Raw genomic sequence first — 26563 nt, forward strand, 5'->3', positions numbered from 1 at the left:
ATCTTCTCCTCTAAGAAAAGAAATTTGTTAAATATGAAAAAGATCTATATTTTTCCATGCAGTAAGAATAAAATTAATTATGATAAATATTTTACTGTTCATTCTAATAATAGTTAAATTTAAAAAATGGAAAGAAAATCCAACAAAATCGTAACGAAACAGTGGTTCAAAAAAACAAGTCATATGAGTAATCAGCCTATAATATCAAAAAAAAAAAAAAAAAAAAAGGTATGGGCCCAGAGGCAGAAGGAGAATGAGAGGCAGGCAAGAAGTTGAAGCTAATGGCTTGAGACAAAAACCACACGATTCTCCCTATCGCATCTCCTTCTTTCAATTCATTCATTCATTCATTCCCTATGGGATAATAATACTCATTTTTGTGCAAATATTAAAAATCAAATTCCCAAGTAAAAAAACACCCATTATTGAAGATGAGAGGTTGCTGAATAGACAGTTTTGATAGATGATGGCAACTCTACCTGTGTGTTCAGCTACTGCTTCCTTTTCTTCCCATACGCAGGTAACGAATGTGTTTTTAATTTCTATATTTTTCGTTTGTGTTATTACTATTCAACTGATAAGATTATAATCTTTAATGAAAAATGACTTAACATGTGTATAATAGCAAGGGGAACGCAAACAAGTATTTTAATGCACTGTCAGATATGAATTAATAATTGAATTTAGGACTTCAAATTAGTGCTTCTACTTTTGTTAGTAAAATTTGTGGTTTAATGTACAATTAGTATCCTAGGCAAGCTAGTTCTTCACATAATGCTTTTGATAGTATGGAATTTCAAACACTGGGGACAGAAAGCTTCATTCATTCCCACTCTTGTTGTAGGAGTATTTCTTTTCCTTTTTCCAGATATCTAAACTTATGTTCCTGCAGATTCCTCCTATCTATGAGGGGTTGAGATCCTTCTCTTCCTGTTGGAAGACATACCAGATGAAATGCAATGTCATGGACCGGGTGTCTAATTCATTCCATCTGAGAATTGTTGATACTTCTGCTCTACCTAAGTCCGTAACTAGAGGAGAATTGGCTTCATTGAACTTGGATACAAGTTCCTTATCTGATGTGAAATCATATGCTATGGATGTTTTTAAGAATGGACAAAGTTATTTGAACAATTCACTTGATGGAACTAGCTCATCTGTTACATCAGCTCTTAGACAAGCAGTTGATCTAGTGATTAGTAAATTGCCATCAAAAACAGGGGAGTCGGCGGTGACAGCCTTGAAAGAAGCCTCTGGTAGAGTTGGTGTTCTTGCTGTTGATGCATTGAGACATATAATTCTCATTGTCGAGGATTCGGTATCACGATTTGTTGTCTATGCTTATGGGTCTGTAATGGAGATGCTTCCTCCAGAGATCCAGGATGTGCTAAATGTTTCGCTTCTCACTCCATTGCGACAGGTATGGGCTAGTGCTCTCACATTTGCTTCTTTATTTACAAATATTTCATGTTTCACAATTGTATAAAATTGTGATTGGCAGGGTTATGTTGCTCTGGAGGGTTTGGAGAGGAACCTTGGCATGGATCCAAGTGACCCAATTATTCCGTTTGTTCTTTTCCTTGGGGCATCAACCTCTTTTTGGTATGAGTACCCCTTCTATTCCTTATTTCATTGTTCCCTGTTATTTTCCTACCACAGGGAAAGCTCAGTTTAATTTCTACAGAAAGTTATATTGCTTATCAGATTTCTGCAGGGCTTTTTATTGGGTATTGACCTATGGTGGATATGCTGGAAATTTATCTCCCAAGTCAAGTTTTGAGCTTCTGAAAGGAGACAGGAATGCTCTACTCATTGATGTCCGACCTGAGGCAAGGCGCTCTCGTATTTTCTGCAGAATAGTTTGTGCCAAGATGTTCTGTGATCTTTGTTCTGCAATGTTTTTCCATTACATTTATCTTAGTAAATAATGTTCTTATTTGATACATGTGTACGTTGAGGGTAAAGACGAACAAATGTCCCTTATATCTTTCTTCTTCCTCTTGTATGCTTTTCTGAAGGATCTCAGAGAGAATGAAGGCATTCCTGATCTTCGACGTGCTGCTCGGTTTCGTTATGCCAATATAACACTACCTGAGGTTGGTCGATAATAATTTCTTTTGGCAGGAATGAGCTTTCTAATTCCAGGAGTCTGTCTTCTAATTGATAGCCCTCCTTTTTCTCTATATTGCTAAAATGTTTTCAGGTTGATGGATCATTAAGGAAGTTATTCAAGAGTGGAAGAGAACTTGATGACTACCTGCTAGCTGCTGTCATTAGGAACTTGAAGATTGTTCAAGTAAATAGATATGTTTTCAGAATTGCTTTTTTTTTTTTTTTTTGCACAACTGCCTTTGTATTTGTTATAATTTTATCTCTTGAAGCACATCTCCCCATGTTTCTCTGTCCTTGCCAAAACTTGAGGAGTAAAAATTGCACAAAAGAGCCAATTGGCTTTATTTTTCTTGATCTAACGTGCATTTATTAATTTTTGCTCTTGTTTTCATACGTAAAGAACCTGTTTAGTGGTAAAAGATTCTTATGTTAACCTTACCCCGTTGACTTCTGATAACTTTTGTCGTATTTTGATTACCATCCATTGCCCACCCTATAGGACAGGTCTCAGGTTATAGTTATGGATGCTAATGGTAGTCGTTCCAAGGGCATTGCAAGGTCACTCCGGAAACTTGGAATAAAGGCAAGTATATTTTCTCAATGTCTATCTCCCCTGTACTTGTCATTAAAAATTACAGATAGCATAAGTAAGTCATGGATAATAATATAGTAAAGAAAGAGGCAACTGTATGGTCTATACATTTTACCTCTGCTACTTTTTAGTACCCTTATCAGTTAGAAAGATTGCAGGGATGGGGCCTACTTTGAGCTTGGGAAGCCTCAGATCTTTGTAGGTCTCTGTTGTAACCTAGCACAAGAGTAATTCTTTTTTTCTTTAAAAGCATGTATTTGCTCTTCTTTTGCCTGTTTTGTTTCAGTTATTGTAACTAACCTGATAACCCTTGCTTGGTTATTGCTAATAGAATGATTATTCAATTTGTGAACAATGGCATATAAGCAGGATAATAATTTTTCATGTGTTTCTAAGACATATAGTTACTTTTTACACACTAGGACTTGCTTATAGATGCAAGGACATGCACAGTTGGTTCTCAAGTGGTTGTAGTACATTGTGTGTTTAAAAGATTGCGATCTTACATGTTCTTCTAAAGCATGCCCGTTTTGTTGTTAATTGTGTTGCTTTTAATGTTACAGAGGCCATATTTGGTCCAAGGTGGCTTTCAGTCTTGGGTGAAAGAGGGCCTCGGCACCAAGGAGTTGAAACCTGAGACTGCATTGACAATCCTCAATGAGGTATCTGATATATTTCTCGACTTTTTTAAAGTGAGCCCTATGATTGCTGAGGCTGTGCCAATCTCCCTGTTACATTGTCAAAAATACAAGATGTCTTGATAAAATGCCTATCATTTATACAGCAGTGAAGTCGTCACGCCTATACGTATGCTAATTGTCATGACAAGTCAGCTACTTCTCCAACACCATCAGATACAAACATATACTTTAAATTATCAACTCTCATCTCTTCCTTTCTAAACCAAGCATTCCAAAATAAGTGGATTTTGTCCAATATTTCTTGTCACCTCAATAGTATTCCAACTATTTATGAACAAGGAAATTGCCTGTCGACAATTTCATGACTTATGTCATGGGCTGCTTTCCAGACACGCCCCATGACCCCTTGGCCGCGCCCCATGGCGGCCTAGCAAGCCTCACAATGCCTAGCGCCATGGTTGGCCCCGCGGTCTTGGCTGCGCCAAGTGACAAGCGCGCATGCGCCTCTGTCGCCCCACCGATGCCTCTCGCCAGCGCCCAAGGGCTGGCCAATGACAACAGCGCCGCGCGCCCTGACAATGCCGCGCGCGCAGATCCTGATGCCTTGCCAGCGCCCAGTTGCAGGCCCATTCCAGCAGCGCCTCGCGCACAGACCCTGATGCCAAGCACCAGTGCCCAGCCTCAGGCCAGCACATCAAGTGTCGTGCGCGCCCACAACAACGCGCGCGCAGACCCTGACCCGCAAGACAAAGATGCTGCCATCGGACTTAGTTTTACCTTGTAATAATCTAAGTCTTTTTCATTGTAATCATAGGCTAGTTTTCATCATTTCCATTTCAGTGTGCTTCTACAGCTTTATTAGGGCTAGTCTTGTCATGTTGGTTTATTTTTTTTAAGCATTATTAAGGGGGACCAAACAATCAAACATTTTCAAGCAAGCATTTTCTTGTGTCTCTCCCCCTCGACACCGCATCATTGTAATCATCATTTTCAGTCATCAATAAAATCATCATCATCATTCAAAACCCAATTCTCTCTCAGCTTCCGCAATTTGCTCACGACATTGGTTTTCCCGCACGGCACTAACAATCTAGTCTAGCGTGCGGCGAGGACCTCATTGGCGGACAGCAACCGCACTGACATCGGTTGCTTAGCCTTACGTTGCCCTTCCAAAGAACATCAGGAAGGCGTTGCGTAACAGTTGGTATCAGAGCCTAGGCTCGACATCGGACGAGGGAACATTTGCCATCATCACCATTTCTGACCATGGTGAATCATGGGGAGCGTCTAGCATCCCTAGAAGAGACGGTTGACCGATTACGACCCATCGTGGATACGGTGCCTGATCAAAACAACAACCTAGTGCAAAGGTTGGACGACCTGGACCGCCGAATGCGGCAGGCCGAAAATGACATTGCAAACATCAGTCGTGACTCTGACGACGACCGACAAACGGCAGCCATTGAAACTGCCAATATTCATGGCAAATTTGAGGACCTCCAACAGGAGCGTGCCGACGATTTAGCCCATCAGCAACAGGAGGCAGACAGACTAACTGCCATGCAGCAAACCATAAACGACTTGACAGACAAGCTCAATGTTGTCAATGCTGCCTTACAGAGCCTACTTCGAGAAGGCGACCATCACATCAGGGGTGCAGCAGACCTCACCCCCATTCCACAAAAGCTTAAGATACCGGAGCCAAAGCCATACGACGGATCCCGGGATGCTAAAGAAGTGGAAAACTTCATCTTCGACATCGAACAATACTTCGATGCCGTGGGCCATTTGGAGGAATCCAAAAAGGTAGCGACTGCTGCCATGTATCTTCAGGGCGATGCCAAACTTTGGTGGCGGGTCAAATACGAAGCCATCAAGGCCGGTGAAGATACTCTTCAGACATGGGACGAATTGAAGGTAGCCATACGCCTGCAGTTCTTCCCCGAAAATGTGGAATACAATGCAAGGAGAAAGCTACGAGAACTCCGCCACACCAGATCAGTGCGCGAGTACGTGCGCGAATTCTCCGCACTCATGCTAAACATACGCGACATGGGGGACAAAGACAAACTCTTCGCATTCATAGAAGGTTTGAAACCTCATGCCCGTATGGAACTACAGCGACAACGGGTAGACACCCTGCCCAAGGCCATTCAAGCTGCAGAATGCCTTGGCGATTATCATTTGGGAACTCAGAACGACAGGCCCCAGCCGTCTGTCCGAGGGGGATTCAACGGGCACCATCCCAGCAATGGTGGCCCAAGCAAAAGTGGGGGAGATCGGAGTGCATCCAAAACTAAGACTCCTCCCTCCAACAGCAACAGTGCTGCATCCATCAACAACAATCAGGGGAGAAAGCCTCCCTCAGAATGCCGTCATTGCGGCGGGGCACATTGGAACAATGAATGCCCAAACATCAAGGTCAATGCTCATCAGACTGTCGAGGATGAGACAGATGCATCAGACACATCCGAAGACGACCAGGTAGGCGCCTTCAATGCAATTGTTGGCTCTATCCCACATGCCTTAGCGGGGACCAGTGCATGTCCTCCTAAGAAAACATCAGTCCCAATCACCAAGAAAGGGAAGGAAAAGATGGACGAGAGGCCTCCTAAACAAGCGAGGACCCTAATGTTCGTCGAGCTGAAAGTGAACGGCAAGCCCCTTCACGCATTGATAGACACGGGTGCCACCCACAACTAGTTGTCATCAACGCAAGTAGAGCGCCTAGGTCTTGTTGTACAAAAGAGCAAAGCCCGCGTCAAGGCTATCAACTCACCACCTCAGACATTGGGTGGAACAGCTACAAATGTCCCAGTGAAACTTGGCCCATACAAAGGAAGCATCGACCTGCGCATCGCAATCATAGATGACTTCGACATCATAGTGGGTTTGGAGTTCATGAGGCAAACCAACACCATACCGGTACCATATGCCAACATGCTCCTGATGATGGGAGAAAAAGGGGGCAAACCAACACCATACCATGTTTTCCCATAAAGATGGCCGCTGAAAACATCTCGGCCATGCAGTTGGAGAAGGTAGTCGACAGACATGAACCCCTGGTTCCGACTACCCTTCGCAGCAACAATCAGTCATCATGTCATCGGCCTCAAAAGACTGGTGACGCTCATCATCGTGTGAAGACTTGTCAGCCATGCCACAAGGACAAGTCGGATCACTCATCACAGACGGGACCCTCGCAGCCATTACATGTCCCTCAGAGACCATGGGAAAGTGTTTCCCTCAGATTCATCACGGGATTGCCCCAAGTCGGCAATCTTGCATCCATCATGGTTGTCATAGATCAATTCTCAGACTATGCAACTTTCATAGCAGCCCCGCAAAACATCTCAGCAGAAGATACAGCTCGACTCTTCTTCTCGCACATTGTCAAACATTGGGGCCTGCCCAAAAACATTGTTAGTAGGCGCGACTCACGCTTCACTAGCAACTTTTGGACCCATCTCTTCAGGTGCTTTGGGTCAACATTGAGTCACAACACAGACATCCATCCACCATCGGATGGCCAGACAGACCGGTTCGATGACATGCTGGAGGAATATCTCCGCAACTTCGCAACCGGATCACAAAAGCATTGGGTGAAGCTCCTGGATGCTGCTCAACTGTGTTTCAATTCTCAAAAGAGCCATCATACAAACAAAAGCCCTTTTGAAATTGTTACCGGACAGCAACCGCTTCTCTCGCAAACGGTGAATGCATCAACCATGCCGAAATCTCCTCGAGCTGCCAACTTCTCGAGCGAATGGGAGCGCAACATGGAGATAGTGCGGAGCTATCTCATCAGGGCCCAAGAGCGGGCAAAAAGGTTCACCGAACAAAAGCTTTGCTTTGCCCAACATCAACCAGGGGACAAAGAAATGCTATGCATCCCAAAGCGGTTCTTGTTTGCAGAAAGGACCCATGACCCTCGCCTGCAACAAAAATACATCGGGCCCCTGCCCATTGAAAAACGCATTGGGAAGTCCACATACCAGGTAAAAACTCCATCCTGGTGGAAGATCCATCCAGTCTTCCATGTCAGCCGCATGAAATCATTGCTTCGCTACAACAGCAAGCTCACAGAGCAGAGGGGCGCAGACCTCCCATCCACCAACCATCAGAAACATCATCATCATCATCATCATAAGGCTCCGAGGACGGCGCCAACTCAGGTGGGGGAGAATGTCATGGGCTGCTTCCCATACATACCCCATGACCCCTTGGCCGCGCCCCATGGCGGCCTAGCAAGCCTCACAATGCCTAGCGCCATGGTTGGCCCCGTGGTCTTGGCTGCGCCAAGTGACAAGCGCGCATGCGCCTCTGTCGCCCCACCGATGCCTCTCGCCAGCGCCCAGGGCTGGCCAATGACAACAGCGCCGCGCGCCCTGACAATCCCGCGCGCGCAGATCCTGATGCCTCGCCAGCGCCCAGCTGCAGGCCCATTCCAGCAGCGCCTCGCGCACAGACCCTGATGCCAAGCACCAGTGCCCAGCCTCAGGCCAGCACATCAAGTGTCGCGCGCGCCCACAGCAACGCGCGCGCAGACCCTGACCCGCAAGACAAAGATGTTGCCATCGGACTTAGTTTTACCTTGTAATAATCTAAGTCTTTTTCATTGTAATCATAGGCTAGTTTTCATCATTTCCATTTCAGTGTGCTTCTACAGCTTTATTAGGCTAGTCTTGTAATGTTGGTTTATTTTTTTTAAGCATTATTAAGGGGGACCAAACAATCAAACATTTTCAAGCAAGCATTTTCTGGTGTCTCTCCCCCTCGACACCGCATCATTGTAATCATCATTTTCAGTCATCAATAAAATCATCATCATCATTCAAAACCCAATTCTCTCTCAGCTTCCGCAATTTGCTCACGACATTGGTTTTCCCGCACGGCACTGACAATCTAGTCTAGCGTGCGGCGAGGACCTCATTGGCGGACAGCAACCGCACTGACATCGGTTGCTTAGCCTTACGTTGCCCTTCCAAAGAACATCAGGAAGGCGTTGCGTAACAATTGGTATCAGAGCCTAGGCTCTAATTCAGCAATCCACTTGCAGTGGAAAATGTTGTTCAGACTCTTCAATCTTATGAAAATAAACAGCGGGGTTGGGGGAGGGGGTTGGGGAGGAGGTGCTCCAGTCGCTTACAAGGCAACCAAAGTAAGAAGCTTTTCTCAGCCGTTTTCCCTTACAAACAGGTCACCACGGAATTTCTGTCATCAATATTTTTTCAAGGGGTTATTATTCGATTTTACCACAAAAAGTACAAAGTTGATCTTCCACAACGCGAAATGTTAATCAGTTTTTGGATATATTGAACTACCTTTCTTGCATATCCCATCTAAAATTTGTTTGTTGCTTCCCGTGGCACGTGGTAAGAATTTATTCATTTATACTATATGACCATCTTTGGGGGCTTCTGCTGCGATTTTTACTTTGAAATAGAATGAAGTTGAGGCAACCTGTCATGGCCTTTCTTTAAGGCAAAGTGATGAATACACAAGCAATTTGAATTCAAATAACCAAATTTATCTTTCAAGCAAAGGTGGGTAACTATTATCTAAAGTAACTGCTAAGAGATTCAACTAACTAGTAAGCAAATAATGATTGAAATGTTTTTGATGTTTTTGTCAAACAGGGAAAAGCCTAGGGTTGTTACCGTCACCTAGGTGTAAACCTAATGGGTAGAGTAAATCAATGCATGCTTGGTAGATCGGGGTTTGTTATGACTCTCAATACTCAAGTACCCACTCAATACCCCTCGGTTATAGAGTGATTATGTCAAATTGACTTTTTCAAGACCAAAAGGATAGCAATCTAAACAATTGAATAAGACTCCAAGTTGGATTATCCCTATCTCTAGTTCAAATCCTTTAATCAAACTAATCAAAACTTCAACTAGTTCAATTTCTTGTTAGCCAAGTTTTCCTAAACTAAATCCATCTTTCTCAAGTAAGAATGAAGTCAAATAGGCATGAATCAATGTTTGCAACCATTAATTCTAAGTATATATAAACAAGGCTAAATAACATCCACCCAATCAATAGCAAGCACTAATATTAAACACCCATAAGTTTTACTCACTAGGGTTGGATCACAACCCTAGAATAAATCTAGCTACTCATAATCATTGATATGAAAAAATGAAAAGACGAAGTAATTGAATACATGAAACTAGAATTAAAGAGTAAAATTAATGGGTCTTCTCTAGTTGTCGCTCCAAATTGCCCAAAAAGGCTAAATATAACCGCTAGCAGCTGCTACGGTACAAAAGTTGCCATAAAAAAATGTTCCTCTTCTATTTATAGTGCTCTAAAATTTGCTGACAAAAATACCCTTCGGAGGATTCTGCGGCCTCACAATTACGTCTGTGGTCCGCACTTTGGGATTTTGCTCTTGCAGGTGCTTTCAGATGAAGAGATTCTGCGGCCGCGCATAAGCTTCTGCGGCTGCACATCAGCTTCTATGGCCGCACAATTTTGCTGCGGACCGTACTTTTGAGGATGCTTCAACTTGTTTAATTGCAATCTCTCCAATCTTTCAGTCTTCATCAGTGCAAACCTTAAGTGCGACCGCACTTTTTGGCCTGCGGGCTGCACCTCTGCCTGATACCCTTGAAGCTTCAGTTTCTCTTTTGCGGTCGCATATCATCTTCTGTGGGCCGCATTTGCTTTTGCGGCTGCAGAAGGAATTTTGCGGACCGCACTGTTCCTTGAACTTATCCTCTTGATTTTTTTGAGTTGGAATATCTTCTCTTTGAGTTAGACTTCTTGTTGAGCTCAAATTCTACAGCACACCTGCAATTCATGCATTTTCATTAGATTCGGAAGCAAAAATCACTACTTTCGGACTAAAAACTGAAGCAAGAAGGTACTAACAAGTGGTTAAAATCCACACTTATCACCCTCCCCCCACCCATACCCCCACCCTACCCTCGCCCCCACCCTACCCTCGCCCCCACCCTAAATAGATATATTATTAAGATTACTTTCTTTTCATGTTGTTGATAAAGTACTTTCTTTTTCATTTCAACAAAATGAGTATTTCTTTTCATGATTTAAAAAATGATTTTCTTTCATTTCAACAAAAAAAAAAAAACCTTTTTTTCATGATGTAGAAAAAATATTTTCTTTCATTTCAAAAAAATGATGTAGTAAAAAGTATTTTCTTTTATTTTGACAAAATGAGTATTTTCTTTCAATTCAACACAATGAATATTTTCTTTTCATGTTGTAGAAAAAGTAGTTTCTTTTTCAACCAAAAAAAGAGGATTTTCTTTTGTAGTTGTGGAGCACAAATTTCAATGTTGTTTTTGCGTGAAAAAGTAAAGCAGCACATTAGTTCCTTTGAGTTTGAAAGAATTTTTTAAAAGAATAATTAAATTCTTGAAGGAAATAGAATGTTGAAAACATTGGGCATGTTGGGGAGGAGTAGGGATGGCAAGCGGTGCGGTGCGGTTGCGGGGTGAACCCGCATAAACCCGCGAAGATTTTAACCCGTCCCGCCCCGTGCAGCATTTTCACCCGCCCCACACACACCCGCGTCCACCGCCCCGCCCCGCATAAGTTTTTTATTTTATTTTATTTGCTTATTTCTATTTTATATTTTGGCTGAAATTTTCAGCTTAATCAACCAAAAATTTTAAAGTTTTTTTGTTGCTTATGTACTAATTCTTCAATTTAAAAAAAAAAAAAGAATCTGTTGCTCATTGTGAAAAGCAGATGACCCCTTATGTATTAATTTAGTATTCATTGTAAAATAGTATTTACATTCCTATAATATTATTTCTAATATTCCTTGATGACTTGTGTATAACCCAATAATAAAACTAATTTGTTTGAGTCAGCTAAAAATTTTTGACTCTGAAAGAAGTTCAACGGGAAAGTTAAAAAAAAGTCTGCTCTGATCAAAAAAATATTAAGCACGGAGTATTATATTTGTCTTTCCGAAACAAAAGTCTATAAAAGACCATAACTTGAAGTTATCATCGAACTTAAAAAGAATAAGAAAGAAAATTTACTTAAACCCGCATGACCCGCAACCCGCCCCGCCCCACATCACTTTTTATGAAAAGGTATTTCAACCCGCCCCGCACCGCACCCGCATAATTGTAACCCACCCCGCCCCACATAGCCTTAAACCCGCACCGCCCCATTTGCCATCCCTAGGGAGGAGATGGGGGGAGGGGGAGAGCACAAGAAACATGGGGATTTGGGGTAACGGGGGGAGAAGAGTAGCATAAAAAATTATTTTCTTAAAAAATATTTTTTACTTTCTAACCAAATACTAGAATATATTTTTCGTAAAAAGTTTTTCACTCACCAACCAACCAAGGGAAAATAAGTGATAAAACCACTCATTTTCTAGAAAATCATTTTTTAGGAAAATATTTTCCTTCATACCAAACACACCCGATATGGCAAATTCTTTTCCTCTCTTTCTCCCCTCTGCCCGTGATAAAAGGTTTTAAACATACATTCTTTATCTCTCTTGGAGTATCATTTATTTAAGATTGTGAAACTATACAAATAAATTTTTCAACGTATTCAAGTTCCCTCTAAATCTTAGTAAGTTATATTTAATTTTTTTTTTTTGAATAATCTGAGTAAGTTTTTATTGGTAAGATGGATCTTATTTATAATATTTTTATGTGAAGAAAACTTTATGCGGTTAGGCTTCTAATTATATTTTGAATTTCACGAAAGATTGAAGTAGAAAGTTGAATTTAAGTTTTTTCCGTAGGAGTATAATGTTGTAAAAAATCTATTTAGTTTTGATGACTTTAGAGAACTATTTTTAATTTTTCATTTCCATGAAAGATATTGTTTTACCTTAATTTAGTTAAAAGAAACATCTATCTTATAGAATAATGTGGAAAGAACAGTCGTTCTCAAAGAATAGTTTACATCGGCATTAGTGCTCTCTGTCATTTTATAGGTAAATAGTGGATATATACCTACTCACTGGACTAGAATCATAAAGCTACTTCTTTTAAGTAACTGTCTTGGGCAGAAGGTGGTAATATTCCACATTCGGTTATTTTCAGGAAGCTGAGGCAATTTTTGAGGAAATCAGCCCGACACCGTTACAACTTGTTGGATACGGAGTGGTAATACTTTCTGAATGTGTAACATGCAATTTAAGTCTTATAAAGCATATCTGTTGTTTTTGTTTTCTCCTCTGTAGTGTTTTTCTGTTTATTTATTTCATCATATACAAGAGTTACAAGCAGAAGCTCTATAGTATCTCATCAATCAATTATACAGTAGAAATGTCTTGCACATTCAAAAAAACTAGGGAGGTCATCTGTATCTGGATCATTGATTTCTCCTTACCTTGAAATGCTCAGCAGTTCCTTTATTCCATAGGGATGACACTTTTGGCATGAGATTTCCCATGTTCTAGCTCCTTAGCCTTCTACTTCCATGCTTCTCGCTCCACATGAGTTCCTGGACATATTACGCCAATCAGGTTTCACAGCTGTGTTACAATATGGCTATGGATGAGCAAATGTTTCCCATCCTCCCATCTCCTATATATTAATTCCTAAGGCTTGAAAGTATTGCTCTAGAGATGCTTCATCTTCTTTTAGTGTAACTAAGGACATGCTATTCTCCAATTATGTACTTGTGGTCTTTTTTTTTTTTTCCGAGAAAGGTAACAATTTGTATATATATCATTAGCACAAAGGCAGTGCTAGATGCCATATTTACAACCCAAAAGAGAATATCACAAAAGCAAGTGTCCTTGTTCTTCTTACAAAGATTCTGTAACTGCTAGCTCTTGGATAGATTTTGCATCATCTGGAAATTCCTCTTTATTCCAAAAGTGAAACAAAAGTAGACAATTCATTTTAATCTTTTTACCAGAACTGTATTTATCCTCAAAATATCTTGAATTTCTTTCCTTCCATATAGTCCACTATATGTTAGAAGGGACAATTTTCCATCTCTTCTTCTGTGCGATGATGTTGGCCAGGCTATTCCAACATGCCAACAGCTCCCTAGTTGATTCCTTTTATGTACTCGTGGTTTCTCCTAATGAAATATCTCTTTTACTGCTATCACGGTCTTGGTTCTTGCATTCAAGCCCCATTTCTATTTACACTATGTTTGATTCAAGAAAGGGAAAGGGAGGGTACTGAGTCATGCTAATTTGATTCCCTTAAGGAAGTACTTCATCTTCCCCTCATGTTGTTTGGTATTGCCTGAAAAGTAAAAGTACTGCTTCCGTCTATTTATGAGGGTTGAATAAGTTAAAGTGGAAAGGTTCACTTCCTTCCATTTTTCTTCCCCTTCTCTTTTACTTCCATTATACAAATGAAACACCTGCTACCCTGCTTTCCCTCTTGCAACTATTCCTATTTTTACCCTATCGAAGGATAGAACTTATTCAATCAAGAATGATGGCTTTCTCCTAATGAAATATCTCTTTTACTCATCTTTTTCTGCTCCCACTTTGTCGAATATTGCTTTCCGACATACAAATTGGCTATCCTCACATAAACTTTTTGTTGGCCATATATATTTTTCGTCAAAAACTGTGAAGTAACGTATTTAGTGGATGTTATCTTATTTAGCTTGGTTTACGTACTTCCAATTGAACCTCATTTCATTTGTTTCAGCATAACCTTAGAGCGTCTGTTGATTGATTTTGGTTTAGTAATAAAGTTTAAAGCTTACGGTAAACGAAATAGATATTTTGTGCTTTTTTCCCTCAATGTTTACCGACCCTCATTCCTATCTTTGGTGATGCAAGATTTTGCGAACTCTTTCTGCTAACTTTATCGCACTTTTGGTTGCTTGCTTCACTAATTGGTGTGATGCGCTCTTGGCAGGGTTTGGTAGCAGCAGCATATGCATTGGGTGGTGAGTCTGCAATTTCTGCCAAAGTATTCTGATTCTGCAAATTTTCTTCATTGCAGCAATTTTGGATACACTTATTCCAGCAAATTAATGTTTATTGGAGAAGAACACAGGCTATTATTGAATTTCACTCTAGACATTCAAATTTGAAGAAATTAACGGTCAATGATTCTTGTATCTTCTTTTGGGGGGTAGTTGTATGCGATTTGCAAGTGTATCACATGATGTTTGTTCTCCAAACAGAAGACATTATGAATTTCTTCTTGCTTTTTATTCTCCAGAGTGGGAGAAGACACTACAATACATTGGAGTTTTTGGCCTATGTCAGGTAATGGTTCTTGGTTCAAATAAATTTTCTTTATGCTATAAAGAGAGAGAGAGAGTTTCCTATATCTGTTTGTACTAAAAACTAACTGAAATGAGAATTAACTTTTTCATACTTGATTTCTTTTAGTTGGAAAGCCAAACAACAATTTCATGATTATTGTCGAAGGACTAAATGCTTATTAAGCTGATACTTGATTTCCTAAACTCTGGATTTTTTATTTTTGTTTTTTGTTTTTAGACTTTATACCGTCGAGTTTCTTCTTACGAGGATTCAGAGGATTTTAAACAGGATATGAGGTAAAACACCTCTTCATTAACTTGAATTGCTGTCAAGTTCTATACTTTTACATAGTGTTACTTTATTTTATTTGTTCTTTGAGCCACCCTTTAAAGTTTTACTAAGCGTGGAACTAAAGGTTAAAGAACTAAAAGTTAAAGAACACCAAGTGAAGAAAAAGCTAATGCACTTATTTTCAGTTGGTCGACTAATAACATCAATTGATGTTATAAATGTGATGCTACTTTTGGCAACTCAATCACATTGAGCTTTCCATTAAGTACTGGGGTAGATTTAGATACCTCTTGGCTTATACATATATTTAAAATAAAATTACTTCCTGATTAAAAAAAAGTAGTTAGTAATTTACTTGAAAGGAGAAACAACTGTTCGATCTTAGGCATATGACAAACAACGCTTTGTGATAACTTATACAATGAGCTCCATTCTTATAGCCTTGGACTAACAACATAGCAGAAAATGATGATAACTCAAACATAGACTGTTTAGGATGACATCATAACAGTAGATCTTGATACGGATCAGATCAGAGGCGGATTTAGGATTTGTTGAACATGGGTGCACCACTAAAAAAATTGAAAAAAAAAGTATTAAGTGGGAATTGATCCGTGTTCCTCTAGGTTAATAATCCAATATTCAATCAAGTGCACCATTTAGTCTTTTTGGAACATGGGTGCCAACACATAATATTAGTAAATTCTAGAAAATACGTGCATAAAATACCTAGTTTGGCGGAAAGACCATGGGTTCACGTGCCCCATGATTTGGGCTATACATCCGCCCTTGGATCAGATGTGTTATCAGTTCCCATCATGGTTTTCTCCCATATCTGATTTTTATTATTGCACTATGTTGGATGCCATTGTCTTGTTGTAATTTCTACATGCTTGTGATATGATATATTTTACAATGTTGCATGTGTAAATTGTTTGCTTTGATGACATTAGACGGATGCTTACTGTGTTCTTTTTCCAGGCAACTTTTGGTCCCCGTTAGGCTAGGAGAACAGGCAATGACATGGGCAGTTGGCAAGTTGGAAACAAACCGTAGTCGTAATGGCCTACCAACTTCACCTTCTTCAACTGATGTCCAGAGCAGGGTGTTGCAAGCTGCTGCAAAGCATGAATCTCAACCAGAAAATGAAGAGCTTCAGGATCCGTCCCCTGAAACTGTGTCTTCCGTCAGTGAAAACGTTGATCTTTCTGAAGCATAGAACATTAAGTAGTTTTCAGCTAACTTTGAATAGTTCAATCGAATGATATTGCATGTTGCTGGAATCCGTTCTGTAGATTCAATTAAAGCACTGATATTATCGACCAAATAAACCGCACCTCAAATTTGTATAGTCAAGACCCTGATATTTTTTTTGTAATGAATATGTAATGATCTGCTGATTAACAGGAATGTCCCTATAAGGAACTCTGTATACCAGTCCCTTACAGGGCCTAAAACAAGTTAAGTGGGGATGAGTCTTTAAAAATTGACCCTGTTTCCTAAAGTATTTAGAAAATGACCCCCGGTCCCACGCACACTTATTATTTGTCCGGGATTTCTCTTTCAGATTGATAGGGTTTATGCTATATTTACTCTACTTATATTATTAATTGTTTACAAATTCTACTCGGTTGGCATGACTTCGTGATTTTTTAATTATTCATTTGACTCTATCATATTGGTATGACTTTGTTAATTGCATTTAACCTATTTATTAGATTGTTCACAAACTCTAATCCAATTGGCATGAGTTTGTTCTTGTTCAATTGTTCTCCAAATTCTATCAGATTGGCATGACTTTGTGTTATCTACAATTGACCTATTTGTTAAATTGTTCATCAAAGTCAACCCAATCTGCATAATTTTTTTGTGTTGTTCAACAAATTATTCTACAAAATTGTAGTTCCAATTTTGATTAAACCACCGCAAATCTGCTCTAAATGATCTCAACATTTTAAATAAAACCTCCAAATACCAACATAAAAGGTCCTCAATTACAAATTTAGTCAAATAACACCAAATTAAAAAGACCCATTTTGTCTTCTTCAACAATTTCTAAAGACCAACAATGAAATTTTGAGATTTTCTAAGTAAATCATTAAATCATGTTTGAATTAAAAATTTAAGCATAAAGTATCAATATTCATACTATTTTAACAAAAATCAATCATTAACTTCCAGTTTATACCCCCAACTAAAATTTAAAGCTCCTAATATTGAAAAACTAGAGAGTTCTTGGTGAATAAGAAGCCCATTTTTGTAGCAAAGTAAAAAAACGGTGGTAACATTTAAAGAACAATCCCTTAGGGGAACAATGGGTGCAATTTTGTGGTAAAAATGGCAACACTAGCCCACCCTGTATTTTAAACAGTGGCCCATCTAGTTTCAATCCGGATCGGTTGTTATGCCCCGACCTTGGGGGTGGGGATCGGTGCTCAACTGAAGTGACCAGTAAAGCAAATCCAACTGGTGCCTACTATCTAACGTTGCTCATGAATAATTTAAGTAGAAAAAGATATTTGACCTGGTGCCTACTATCTAACCTTACCCATGAATAATTTAAGTAGAAAAAGATATTTGAAGCAATCATATTTGATGAAGCAATCATATTTGAAGCAATTCAAGCAAATGAGTAGGAACTAGGACAAATCATATTTAGAGTATATGAGGAGTTTCATAGAATCTGATTCTATGAAAGGAGTCTAGCCAAACATACCTTATTCGAGCTTTCCTTAGGATCTCTATCATGTTCCACTACTCTTAGCAACTTCAATCTACATCAACATAGTTAATTGGATTATCATTAGTAAGAATTCTTATATTTTAGGCCTTTTAGGCATTTTGTCAAACACTGCATACTTGTCTACAACCTTCTACAATGGAGTTTCTTCATCTTACAACCAACTTCCATACCAACAATTTACCTACAATTGTTCTTAGGTAAACAACAACCTCTATTGGTACATGCATGCGCAACAATCTATTAAAAAAAATTAATATCTCAAAAAGAATATTTAAATTGATGTCTAGATTCATTCTTTTAATGAGTGTTTATTAGACAAATCAATTTAAATATATTTTAATATGTGTAAAAGTAAATTAGAATAACTTTAAATATAATATTTTATTAATATTGAATGGGTATCAAAATCAGTTATGTTTTTGTAACTTTGAAATTGACCAAAGATTGGTCTTGTATAACCGTTTCCTTAATGTCTAATTTGATAACTTTTCATTAATTTTTTGAGAATAACAGTTCTTTGGTCTTAAATGACTATAACGTTGATGGCATTGAATTCTTAATACATTTTAACGTTTCTTTCATTTCAGATTGTCTTCTTTGGACTATATATAGAGCTATCAACTTGTGTTCATTATAGTAGTGTGAAAAAAAGTTAAAACTTTTCTTCCCTATTCTTTTGTGTTGGGTTTTTCTTTTATACAATATTTGTTGTTTCTGCTCCTAGTTATACTAGAAGAGCTTGTTGAATCCTGGGGGATACGCCTAATAATATTCATCTCGATGTGGGCGAAATATCCTTATGGACAATGTCTTTGACACGCCTCAAACTAAACCTTTTATTCTCCATAATCATCCAATATTTTCCCAATAATCTTAAGGATATTTTCACGTTGTTGTTATGGAGAATAACACTGCTAATGTTATTGTTGATGCTACTATACCTGCTACACCAACTGTTTCTGTTGCTGTTCCATCGCCAATTACCTATGCCAAATATTTTCCTGATGTTTCGAAAATTGAGGTTTTTGGTGGAGATAACTTTAAGCGCTGGCAGGAACGCGTGCATTCTATTTTGGATATGCATGGAGTTGCTTTTGCACTTACTGATCCTAAGCCGATTGAAGCGACTTTCATTCAGATGGATCAATGGGTTCATGCTAATAAGGTATGTAGCATACTATAATTTCTACTCTTTCTAATGAATTATTCAATGTCTACGTTTCCTACAAGGAGGCAAAAGAAATCTGGGAGTCAATGATAACAAAGTACACTATTGAAGATGCTACTAAACAAAAGTTTGTAATTGGAAATTACTACAAGTGGGAGATGACGGAGGACAAGGACATAACTGCACAAATCAACGAATATCACAAGTTGATTGAAGAACTCAAATCTGAAGATATTTTTCTGCCCGAATAGTTTGTTGCTGGTATGCTAATAGAAAAACTTCTCAAATCTTGGAGTGACTACAAACAACAATTGAAACACAAACACAAGCAGTTGTCGCTGACTTGGTCAAGCACATTATAATTGAAAATACCAATCGCAAGCAGGTTGTTGCTGACAAAGGAAAGGAGATTGCTACAAAAGCCAACCTTGTGGAGGATAATAAGTGGCAGAACAAATCAAATAATAGGTATGATAAAAGAAATTGTTATAAGCCCAAAACCAACAATCAAACCTTCAAGAAAAAAGGCAATTGCTTTGTGTGTAGCAAACCTGGCCATTATGCTGCTCAATATCGGAAGAGGGTTGGAAATGACAATCCCGCTAAGGCTAAAGTAAATTTAACTTAAGCCAAAGCGGATGACATAATTGCTGCAATTGTTTCCCAAGTGAACCTTGTGGCCAATGTGAAAGATTGGGTGTTAGATTCGGGTGCCACTAGGCACATATGTGCTAACAAAAAAGACTTTGTGTCTTACACCCAAGTTGAGGAAGGAGAAGAGGTTGTATATCTTGGTGACTCAAGGACTACTCCAGTTCTTGGAAAAGGCAAAGTTCTTCTCAAACTCACATCTGGCAAAACTTTGGCATTGAATGACGTGTTGCATGTTCCTAGTATCCGATCCAATTTAGTCTCTATGGGATTATTAGGAAAAGTGGGGGTGAAGGTTTCTTTTGAATCTGATAAGGCCGTGTTGACCAAGAATAGTGTTGTATTCTGGCCCGGGCCCGGGCCTTCGTGGGCCAAACGGGCCGGGCTTCGTGGGCTTGGGCTCTGGCGGTCCCGGGCTTCGTGGGCTCAATGGGTGGAACCGGCCCGTGACGGGCCTAAGCCCACATGGTCCTGTGCTTAACGGGCCGGGCTCGTGGGCTTCGCGGGCCTAGCGATTTTTTTTTAAAGGCAATTTCTTGTAGTATCATGGCTATATTAAAAATATATATGTAGTATATATGTAGATCTAATTATTAAAGTGCTTGACGAAAAAGAAAATAACAAAACAATAGTAAAACACTAAATTGTCATGCATAATATATTGTCTTGTAGTATATATATTGTATCTTATGTATATATATTCTCTTATATATTTTCTTGTAGTATATATATTCGCATAATATATTGTCTTGTAGTATATATATTGTATCTTATGTATATATATTCTCTTATATATTTTCTTATAGTATATATATTGTATCTTATGTATATATATTTTCTTTTAGTATATATATTGTATCTTATGTATATATATTCTCTAATATATTTTCTTGTAGTATATATATTGTATCTTATGTATATATATTCGCATAATATATTTTCTTGTAGTATATATATTGTATCTTATGTATATATATTCGCATAATATATTGTCTTGTAGTATATATATTGTATCTTATGTATATATATTCTCTAATATATTTTCTTGTAGTATATATATATTGTATCTTATGTATATATATTCGCATAATATATTTTCTTGTAGTATATATATTGTATCTTATGTATATATATTCGCATAATATATTGTCTTGTAGTATATATATTGTATCTTATGTATATATATTCTCTTATATATTTTCTTATAGTATATATATTGTATCTTATGTATATATATTTTCTTTTAGTATATATATTGTATCTTATGTATATATATTCTCTTATATATTTTTTTGTAGTATATATATTGTATCTTATGTATATATATTCGCATAATATATTGTCTTGTAGTATATATATTGTATCTTATGTATATATATTCTCTTATATATTTTCTTGTAGTATATATATTGTATCTTATGTATATATATTCGCATAATATATTGTCTTGTAGTATATATATTGTATCTTATGTATATATATTCTCTTATATATTTTCTTGTAGTATATATATTGTATCTTATGTATATATATTCGCATAATATATTGTCTTGTAGTATATATATTGTATCTTATGTATATATATTCTCTAATATATTTTCTTGTAGTATATATATTGTATCTTATGTATATATATTCGCATAATATATTTTCTTGTAGTATATATATTGTATCTTATGTATATATATTCGCATAATATATTGTCTTGTAGTATATATATTGTATCTTATGTATATATATTCTCTTATATATTTTCTTGTAGTATATATATTGTATATTATGTATATATATTCTCTTATATATTTTCTTGTAGCATATATATTGTATCTTATGTATATATATTCGCATAATATATTTTCTTGTAGTATATATATTGTATCTTATGTATATATTGTAGCTTATAAATAATTCTAAGTAAAGACAAAGAAATATTGCGAAAAGATATTCAAGGGTAGAAGCAATAAATTTTATTACCAAAAATGACATATCTTTCTTAGTCATCCTTCCCCCAATGGAATGAGCACAACAAGGTACTAATACCACCATTAGAAGGAAAAAAAAATTAAGGAAGATGTGCCAAAATACAAGTTACATATTAGTCTATATGCAATTATGCGTTTTTGCATTATCCATTCCTCATCTATCCAATGACTTGTAACAGTTAGATAATCACAATCATTACCACTTCTACCAATATCAGTAGTAATAGAAATCCGATTAGGTATATGAGAAAATAAATACCGCAAATATTGTTCATATTCATGTTTGAATTTATAAATATCATTCTTAACTGTTGCGCGAGGCCAACCTTTATAAGTAGGATTAAAAACTCTTCTAATATAATGAACCCAATTAGGATTAGATGCAAAAGTATGATGTAAGCATATAACAGTAATCATCTTTGTCAATTCTTCACGATCTCTATTTGGATCGTAATATAAAATACCTCCGGTGACAGTGTTAATTCTTGGTTGAACTAGATTTGAACCTGTACTAGGGTTAACCGCAGAATCTACACTTGTCCCCTCTAGTTGCGCTTTCATTTGAAAAAATCTAGCCTTATCTCTAGGGTGTGTTTTTATGTGCCTATTCAAACTACCCGTGCCGCTACGGTCTCCAGTATATTTATGCAACATTAATTTCCCACAAGTTTTACACTTAGCCTTATTTTGTTCTCTTACTTGAGTAAAAAAATTCCAAACTAATGATGTTTCTAGGCGTTTAGCAGGTTCTCTATTAAAAGTAGAAGTTTCTACAGGTGGGTCGACCGGTGCATCAGTTGGGTTATTAAGAGGACTAGTAGGTGTATCATCTAAATCCGGTGCTTGGGTTTCATCATCATCCTCATTTTCCTCATTATTTTCTCAGATGGTTTCATTAGGATAAAAAGCATTCATAATTTCATCATCTAATCTTTCACCTGGTGCAACATTATGGTAAAATTCACTATCGGTAAATTGAAAACAAGGGTGATCACTATCAAGAATTACGGAAGGAGGAGGACGTCTAGGTTGGCGACTACTTTCAACTTGCTTATCTTTTCTAGGTCGGGGAGCCGGGGGAAGGGTAGTTGGTTGGCTACTACTTTCACCGGTTTTATCTTTTCCTTTACCAAATATTTTTTTCAAAGTAAATGCCATATTAATTATAATTATGCAAACTAAACCACACAAAAATATATTCTTAAAACGTAAGAGTTGAAACGAGTTTACCGGATTGCCGAACAACTTCTTGAAAATTGAAAATCGTTGAACACTTGAAAACTTCAATTCAACAACTTCACAATTTTTCACGAAATTTCAACAATAAATTAAGTAATTGTAGTAGAGAGATTGAGAGAGTTTGAGAGATATTGATGAATAAAAATGAAAGAATGAGGGGGTATTTATAGTTGAGAAATGGAGAAAAGTGTAATTATATAAAGTTTGGGGTTAAAATAAAGTTTGGGGGCCAAATGACCATTTTTTAAACTTAAAACGGTCATATTTTCAGCCCAAACGACTAGATTTTAAATATGGCCGTTGGAGAATTTTAATTTTAATTTTTTTTTAAATAGCCGTTGGGCCCGTTAGGCCCGCCAGGCCCGTCTGACGGTCCCGGGCTAAACGGTCCCGGGCTCGTGGGCTAATACTACAAGACCGGCCCGTCACGGGCTTCTCAGGACCACCAGGACCGGCCCACCAGGCCCGTTAGGACCGCAGGCCGGGTCCGGTCCGGTTCAGGCCCGGCCCACCATGCAGCCTTAACCAAGAATAATAATTTTGTTAGTAAGGGTTATTATAACCATGGATTGTTTGTACTCAATTTTATGAATGAAAATGCTAGTACTTCTGCTTACTTGATTGATTCTTTTAATTTATGGCATGCTAGAATAGGACATGTTAGTTTATTTTATATTAAGAAAATGCATTCCGAAGGTCTCATTTCGAATATTAATTATTTTTATATTGATAAGTGTGAAATTTGTGCTGAAGCTAAACAAACTATGAAATCACGTGCTTCAGTATTTAGAGAATCTGAATTATTAAGTTTAATCCATAATGATTTAGGAGACTTAAAACAAACTATGACTAGAGAAGGAAAAAATATTATGTGACTTTTATAGACGATTTCTCTAGATATACAAAATTCTATTTGTTGAGAAATGAAGATAAAGCTTTTGATAAGTTTTTAATTTATAAATCTGAAGTAGAAAATCAATTGGATAAGAAAATCAAAAGAGTTAGATCCGATAGAGGTGGTGGATTTATTTTGTTGAATGATTATTGTGAGAAAGAAGGCATAATTCACGAGATAACTCCACCATATTCTCCACAATCAAATGGTGTAGCGGAAAGGAAAAATAAGACCTTAAAGGAAATGATGAATAACATGCTTGTTAGTTATGGTGCCCCGGATAATCTTTGGGGTGAAGCCATTTTATCTGCTTGTCATTTACAAAATAGAATTCCCTATAAGAAAACGGGTAAAACTCCTTATGAGTTGTGGAAAGGGTATTCCCCTAATTTGAAATATTTGAAAGTGTGGGGGTGCCTTGCTAAAGTTATGTTACCAGGTCCTAAGAAAAAAAAAGGATTTAAGACATCTGATTGTATGTTTATTGGGTATGCTGAAAGTAGTGCGGCATATAGATTTTTAGTAGTCAAAAGTGATGTGTTTGAACACAATACTATTTTTGAAACAAAAAATGCTAAACTTTTTGAAAAAAAATTTCCTTTAAATTTTAGAAAATTTCTGATGCTCCTATTATTCCAAGTGATAATATTTCACATGTTCCAATTATTCAAAATAATTTTGAAAGTGAGGATTTAAGAAGAAGCAAAAGACCAGGGAAAGAAAAATCTTTTGGTAATGATTTTTATACTTATCTTGTGGGTAATGATCCTTTAACATATTCTGAAGCTATTTCTTCGTCTGATGCCTCATTTTGGAAAGAAGCAATTGATGTAGAATTAAATTTAATTTTACAAAATAAAACTTGGATTTTAGTTGATTTACCTTCGGGAACTAAACCCATTGGTTGTAAATGGATTTTTAAGAAGAAACTCAATCTGGATGGTTCCATTAATAAATACAAAGCTAGACTTGTTGCAAAAGGTTTTACCCAAAAGCAAAATGTTGATTATTTTGATACTTATGCTCATGTAACTAGAATATCCTCAATTCATGTTTTACTTGCCTTGGCTTCTATTTATAAACTTTTTATTCACCAAATGGATGTTAAAACTGCATTTTTAAATGGTGATTTGGAAGAGAAAATTTGCATGGAGCAACATGAGGATTGTATAGTGCCTGACCAAAAAAATAAAGTATGTAAATTGCTAAAATCTTTATATGGTCTAAAGCAAGCACCTAAACAGTGGCATGAAAAATTTGATCAAGTATTAATTAATGATGATTTTTTATCAATTGAAGTAGATAAATGTGTTTATACAAAATGTGTAGATGATACATATGTTATTATTTGCCTTTATGTGGATGACATGCTTATTTTTAGTTCTATCTTTGATTTGGTACATAAAACTAAATTTTCCTTGTCTTCTACTTTTGAGATGAAAGACATGAGAGAAGCTAGTGTTTTTTAGGCATGAAAATTATAAGAGATGAAAATAGTTTGATGTTGACTCAAGAACATTATGTTGAAAGAATTCTTCAAAAAATTTGATAATTTTGATGTGGTACTTGTAAGCACTCCTTATGATGCTAGTAGTCAATTAAAAAAGAATAAGAGATATGATGTAAATCAAAATAAATATGCTCAAGTTATTGGTAGTCTAATGCATTTGATGAATTTTACTAGACCTGATATTGCATATGCTGTGTGTAGATTGAGTAGATATACTCAAAACCCGAGTCATGATCATTGGAATGCATTAGTAAGAGTAATAAAATATTTGAGAGGTACCATGAACTATGGTATTAAATATAGTGAATTTTCCACTGTACTTGAAGAATACAGTGATGCTAACTGGATCTCTGATTCAGATGTGATAAAATCCACTAGTGGATATGTGTCCACCCTCGGTGGGAGTTACTGTGGCATGAAAATCAGCTAAACAAACAATAATAGCAAGATCTATCATGGTATCTGAGTTTGTGGCATTGGAATTTGCTGGCAATGAGGCCGAGTGGCTAAAGAACCTTTTGGCAAGTATTCCACTAGGAATACACCGACACCTTCTGTGTCGATGCATTGTGATTGCCAAGCTGCAATAGCCATTGCCAAAAATAAATCCTTTAATGGGAAGAGTAGTCATATCTGATTGAGACATAATGTGATTAAGCAGGTTCTAAGAGATGGAATTATTTCCATAGATTATGTGAAGTTAGAAGTGAATTTGGCCGATCTTCTGACTAAACCTTTGGGAAGAAAACTAATCTCTGAAACATCAAGGGGTATGAGACTATTGCCAATTTGAGTTATATCAACAATGATGGTAACCCAACCTATGTGATTGGAGATCCCATGAAGTAGGTTCATATGGGTAATAACAAGTCATTAGTTGATAAATGTGCACTATTAAATTATGTCCCTTTCTATGGTGTGTGTATATAGTGCAAGACTGCAAGGAATGAGAGGCTGAGTCATTAAACTCTTAATCCAATAATCCATAACCTTTTTATAGGTGGTGTATTGTGCTGCAGAATAACTTGATGGATGGACCTATATGAGTGTGGGTGGGGCCGCTCCTATGAAATTTAATGCAAAAAATTTCTAAAACACTCATGAAAACCAGGCACGCGCATGACCTATTAGCGCAAAACCACGACAAACAATAAAATGTGCGTGGGTAAAATATGATAGATAAGACACTAAACGTACAAAAAAATTCTTGGCTCATAGAAGTTCTAAACTTCACCAATTGTTCTGTAAGTTTAATATTATTTTATCTAGGTATGGTTCATAATCCAAGAGACACCAGATTCGACGCATTGTGCTCATTTGTGAAAACCCAACAAATTTTTTTATTCATTATAATATTACTTTTGAGCTATGTGGGGGATTGTTAAAAAAAATATTCTCAAAAAGAATATTTAAATTCATGTCTAGATTCATTCTTTTAACGAGTCTTTATTAGACAAATCAATTTGAATATATTTCAATGTATGTAAAAGTAAATTAGAATAACTTTGAATATAATATTTTATTAACATTGAAAAGGTATCAAAA

General features: G+C 37.1%; 1 protein-coding gene across 2 annotated transcripts; it reads left to right on the forward strand.

Moving 5' to 3' along the window:
- Positions 1 to 280: 280 nt before the first annotated feature.
- On the forward strand, positions 281 to 16316 carry LOC107828060 (uncharacterized). 2 transcript variants are annotated; one of them, XM_075219748.1, is made up of 13 exons: positions 281 to 520; positions 893 to 1420; positions 1502 to 1602; positions 1715 to 1829; positions 2019 to 2096; positions 2204 to 2296; positions 2612 to 2695; positions 3268 to 3366; positions 12393 to 12455; positions 14184 to 14214; positions 14493 to 14539; positions 14777 to 14835; positions 15812 to 16316. In XM_075219748.1, the coding sequence occupies exons 1-13, from the start codon at positions 464 to 466 to the stop codon at positions 16047 to 16049; spliced, it is 1593 nt and encodes a 530-aa protein (XP_075075849.1). In that variant the 5' UTR covers positions 281 to 463; the 3' UTR covers positions 16050 to 16316. The 2 variants fall into 2 exon arrangements, with proteins under 2 accessions (XP_075075849.1, XP_075075850.1); XM_075219749.1 differs by lacking the exon at positions 12393 to 12455.
- The last annotated feature ends 10247 nt before the right edge of the window (positions 16317 to 26563 follow it).

The sequence above is a fragment of the Nicotiana tabacum genome, chromosome 8, assembly GCF_000715075.1.
Source record: "Nicotiana tabacum cultivar K326 chromosome 8, ASM71507v2, whole genome shotgun sequence".
In the NCBI taxonomy this organism is placed as follows: Eukaryota; Viridiplantae; Streptophyta; class Magnoliopsida; order Solanales; family Solanaceae; genus Nicotiana; species Nicotiana tabacum.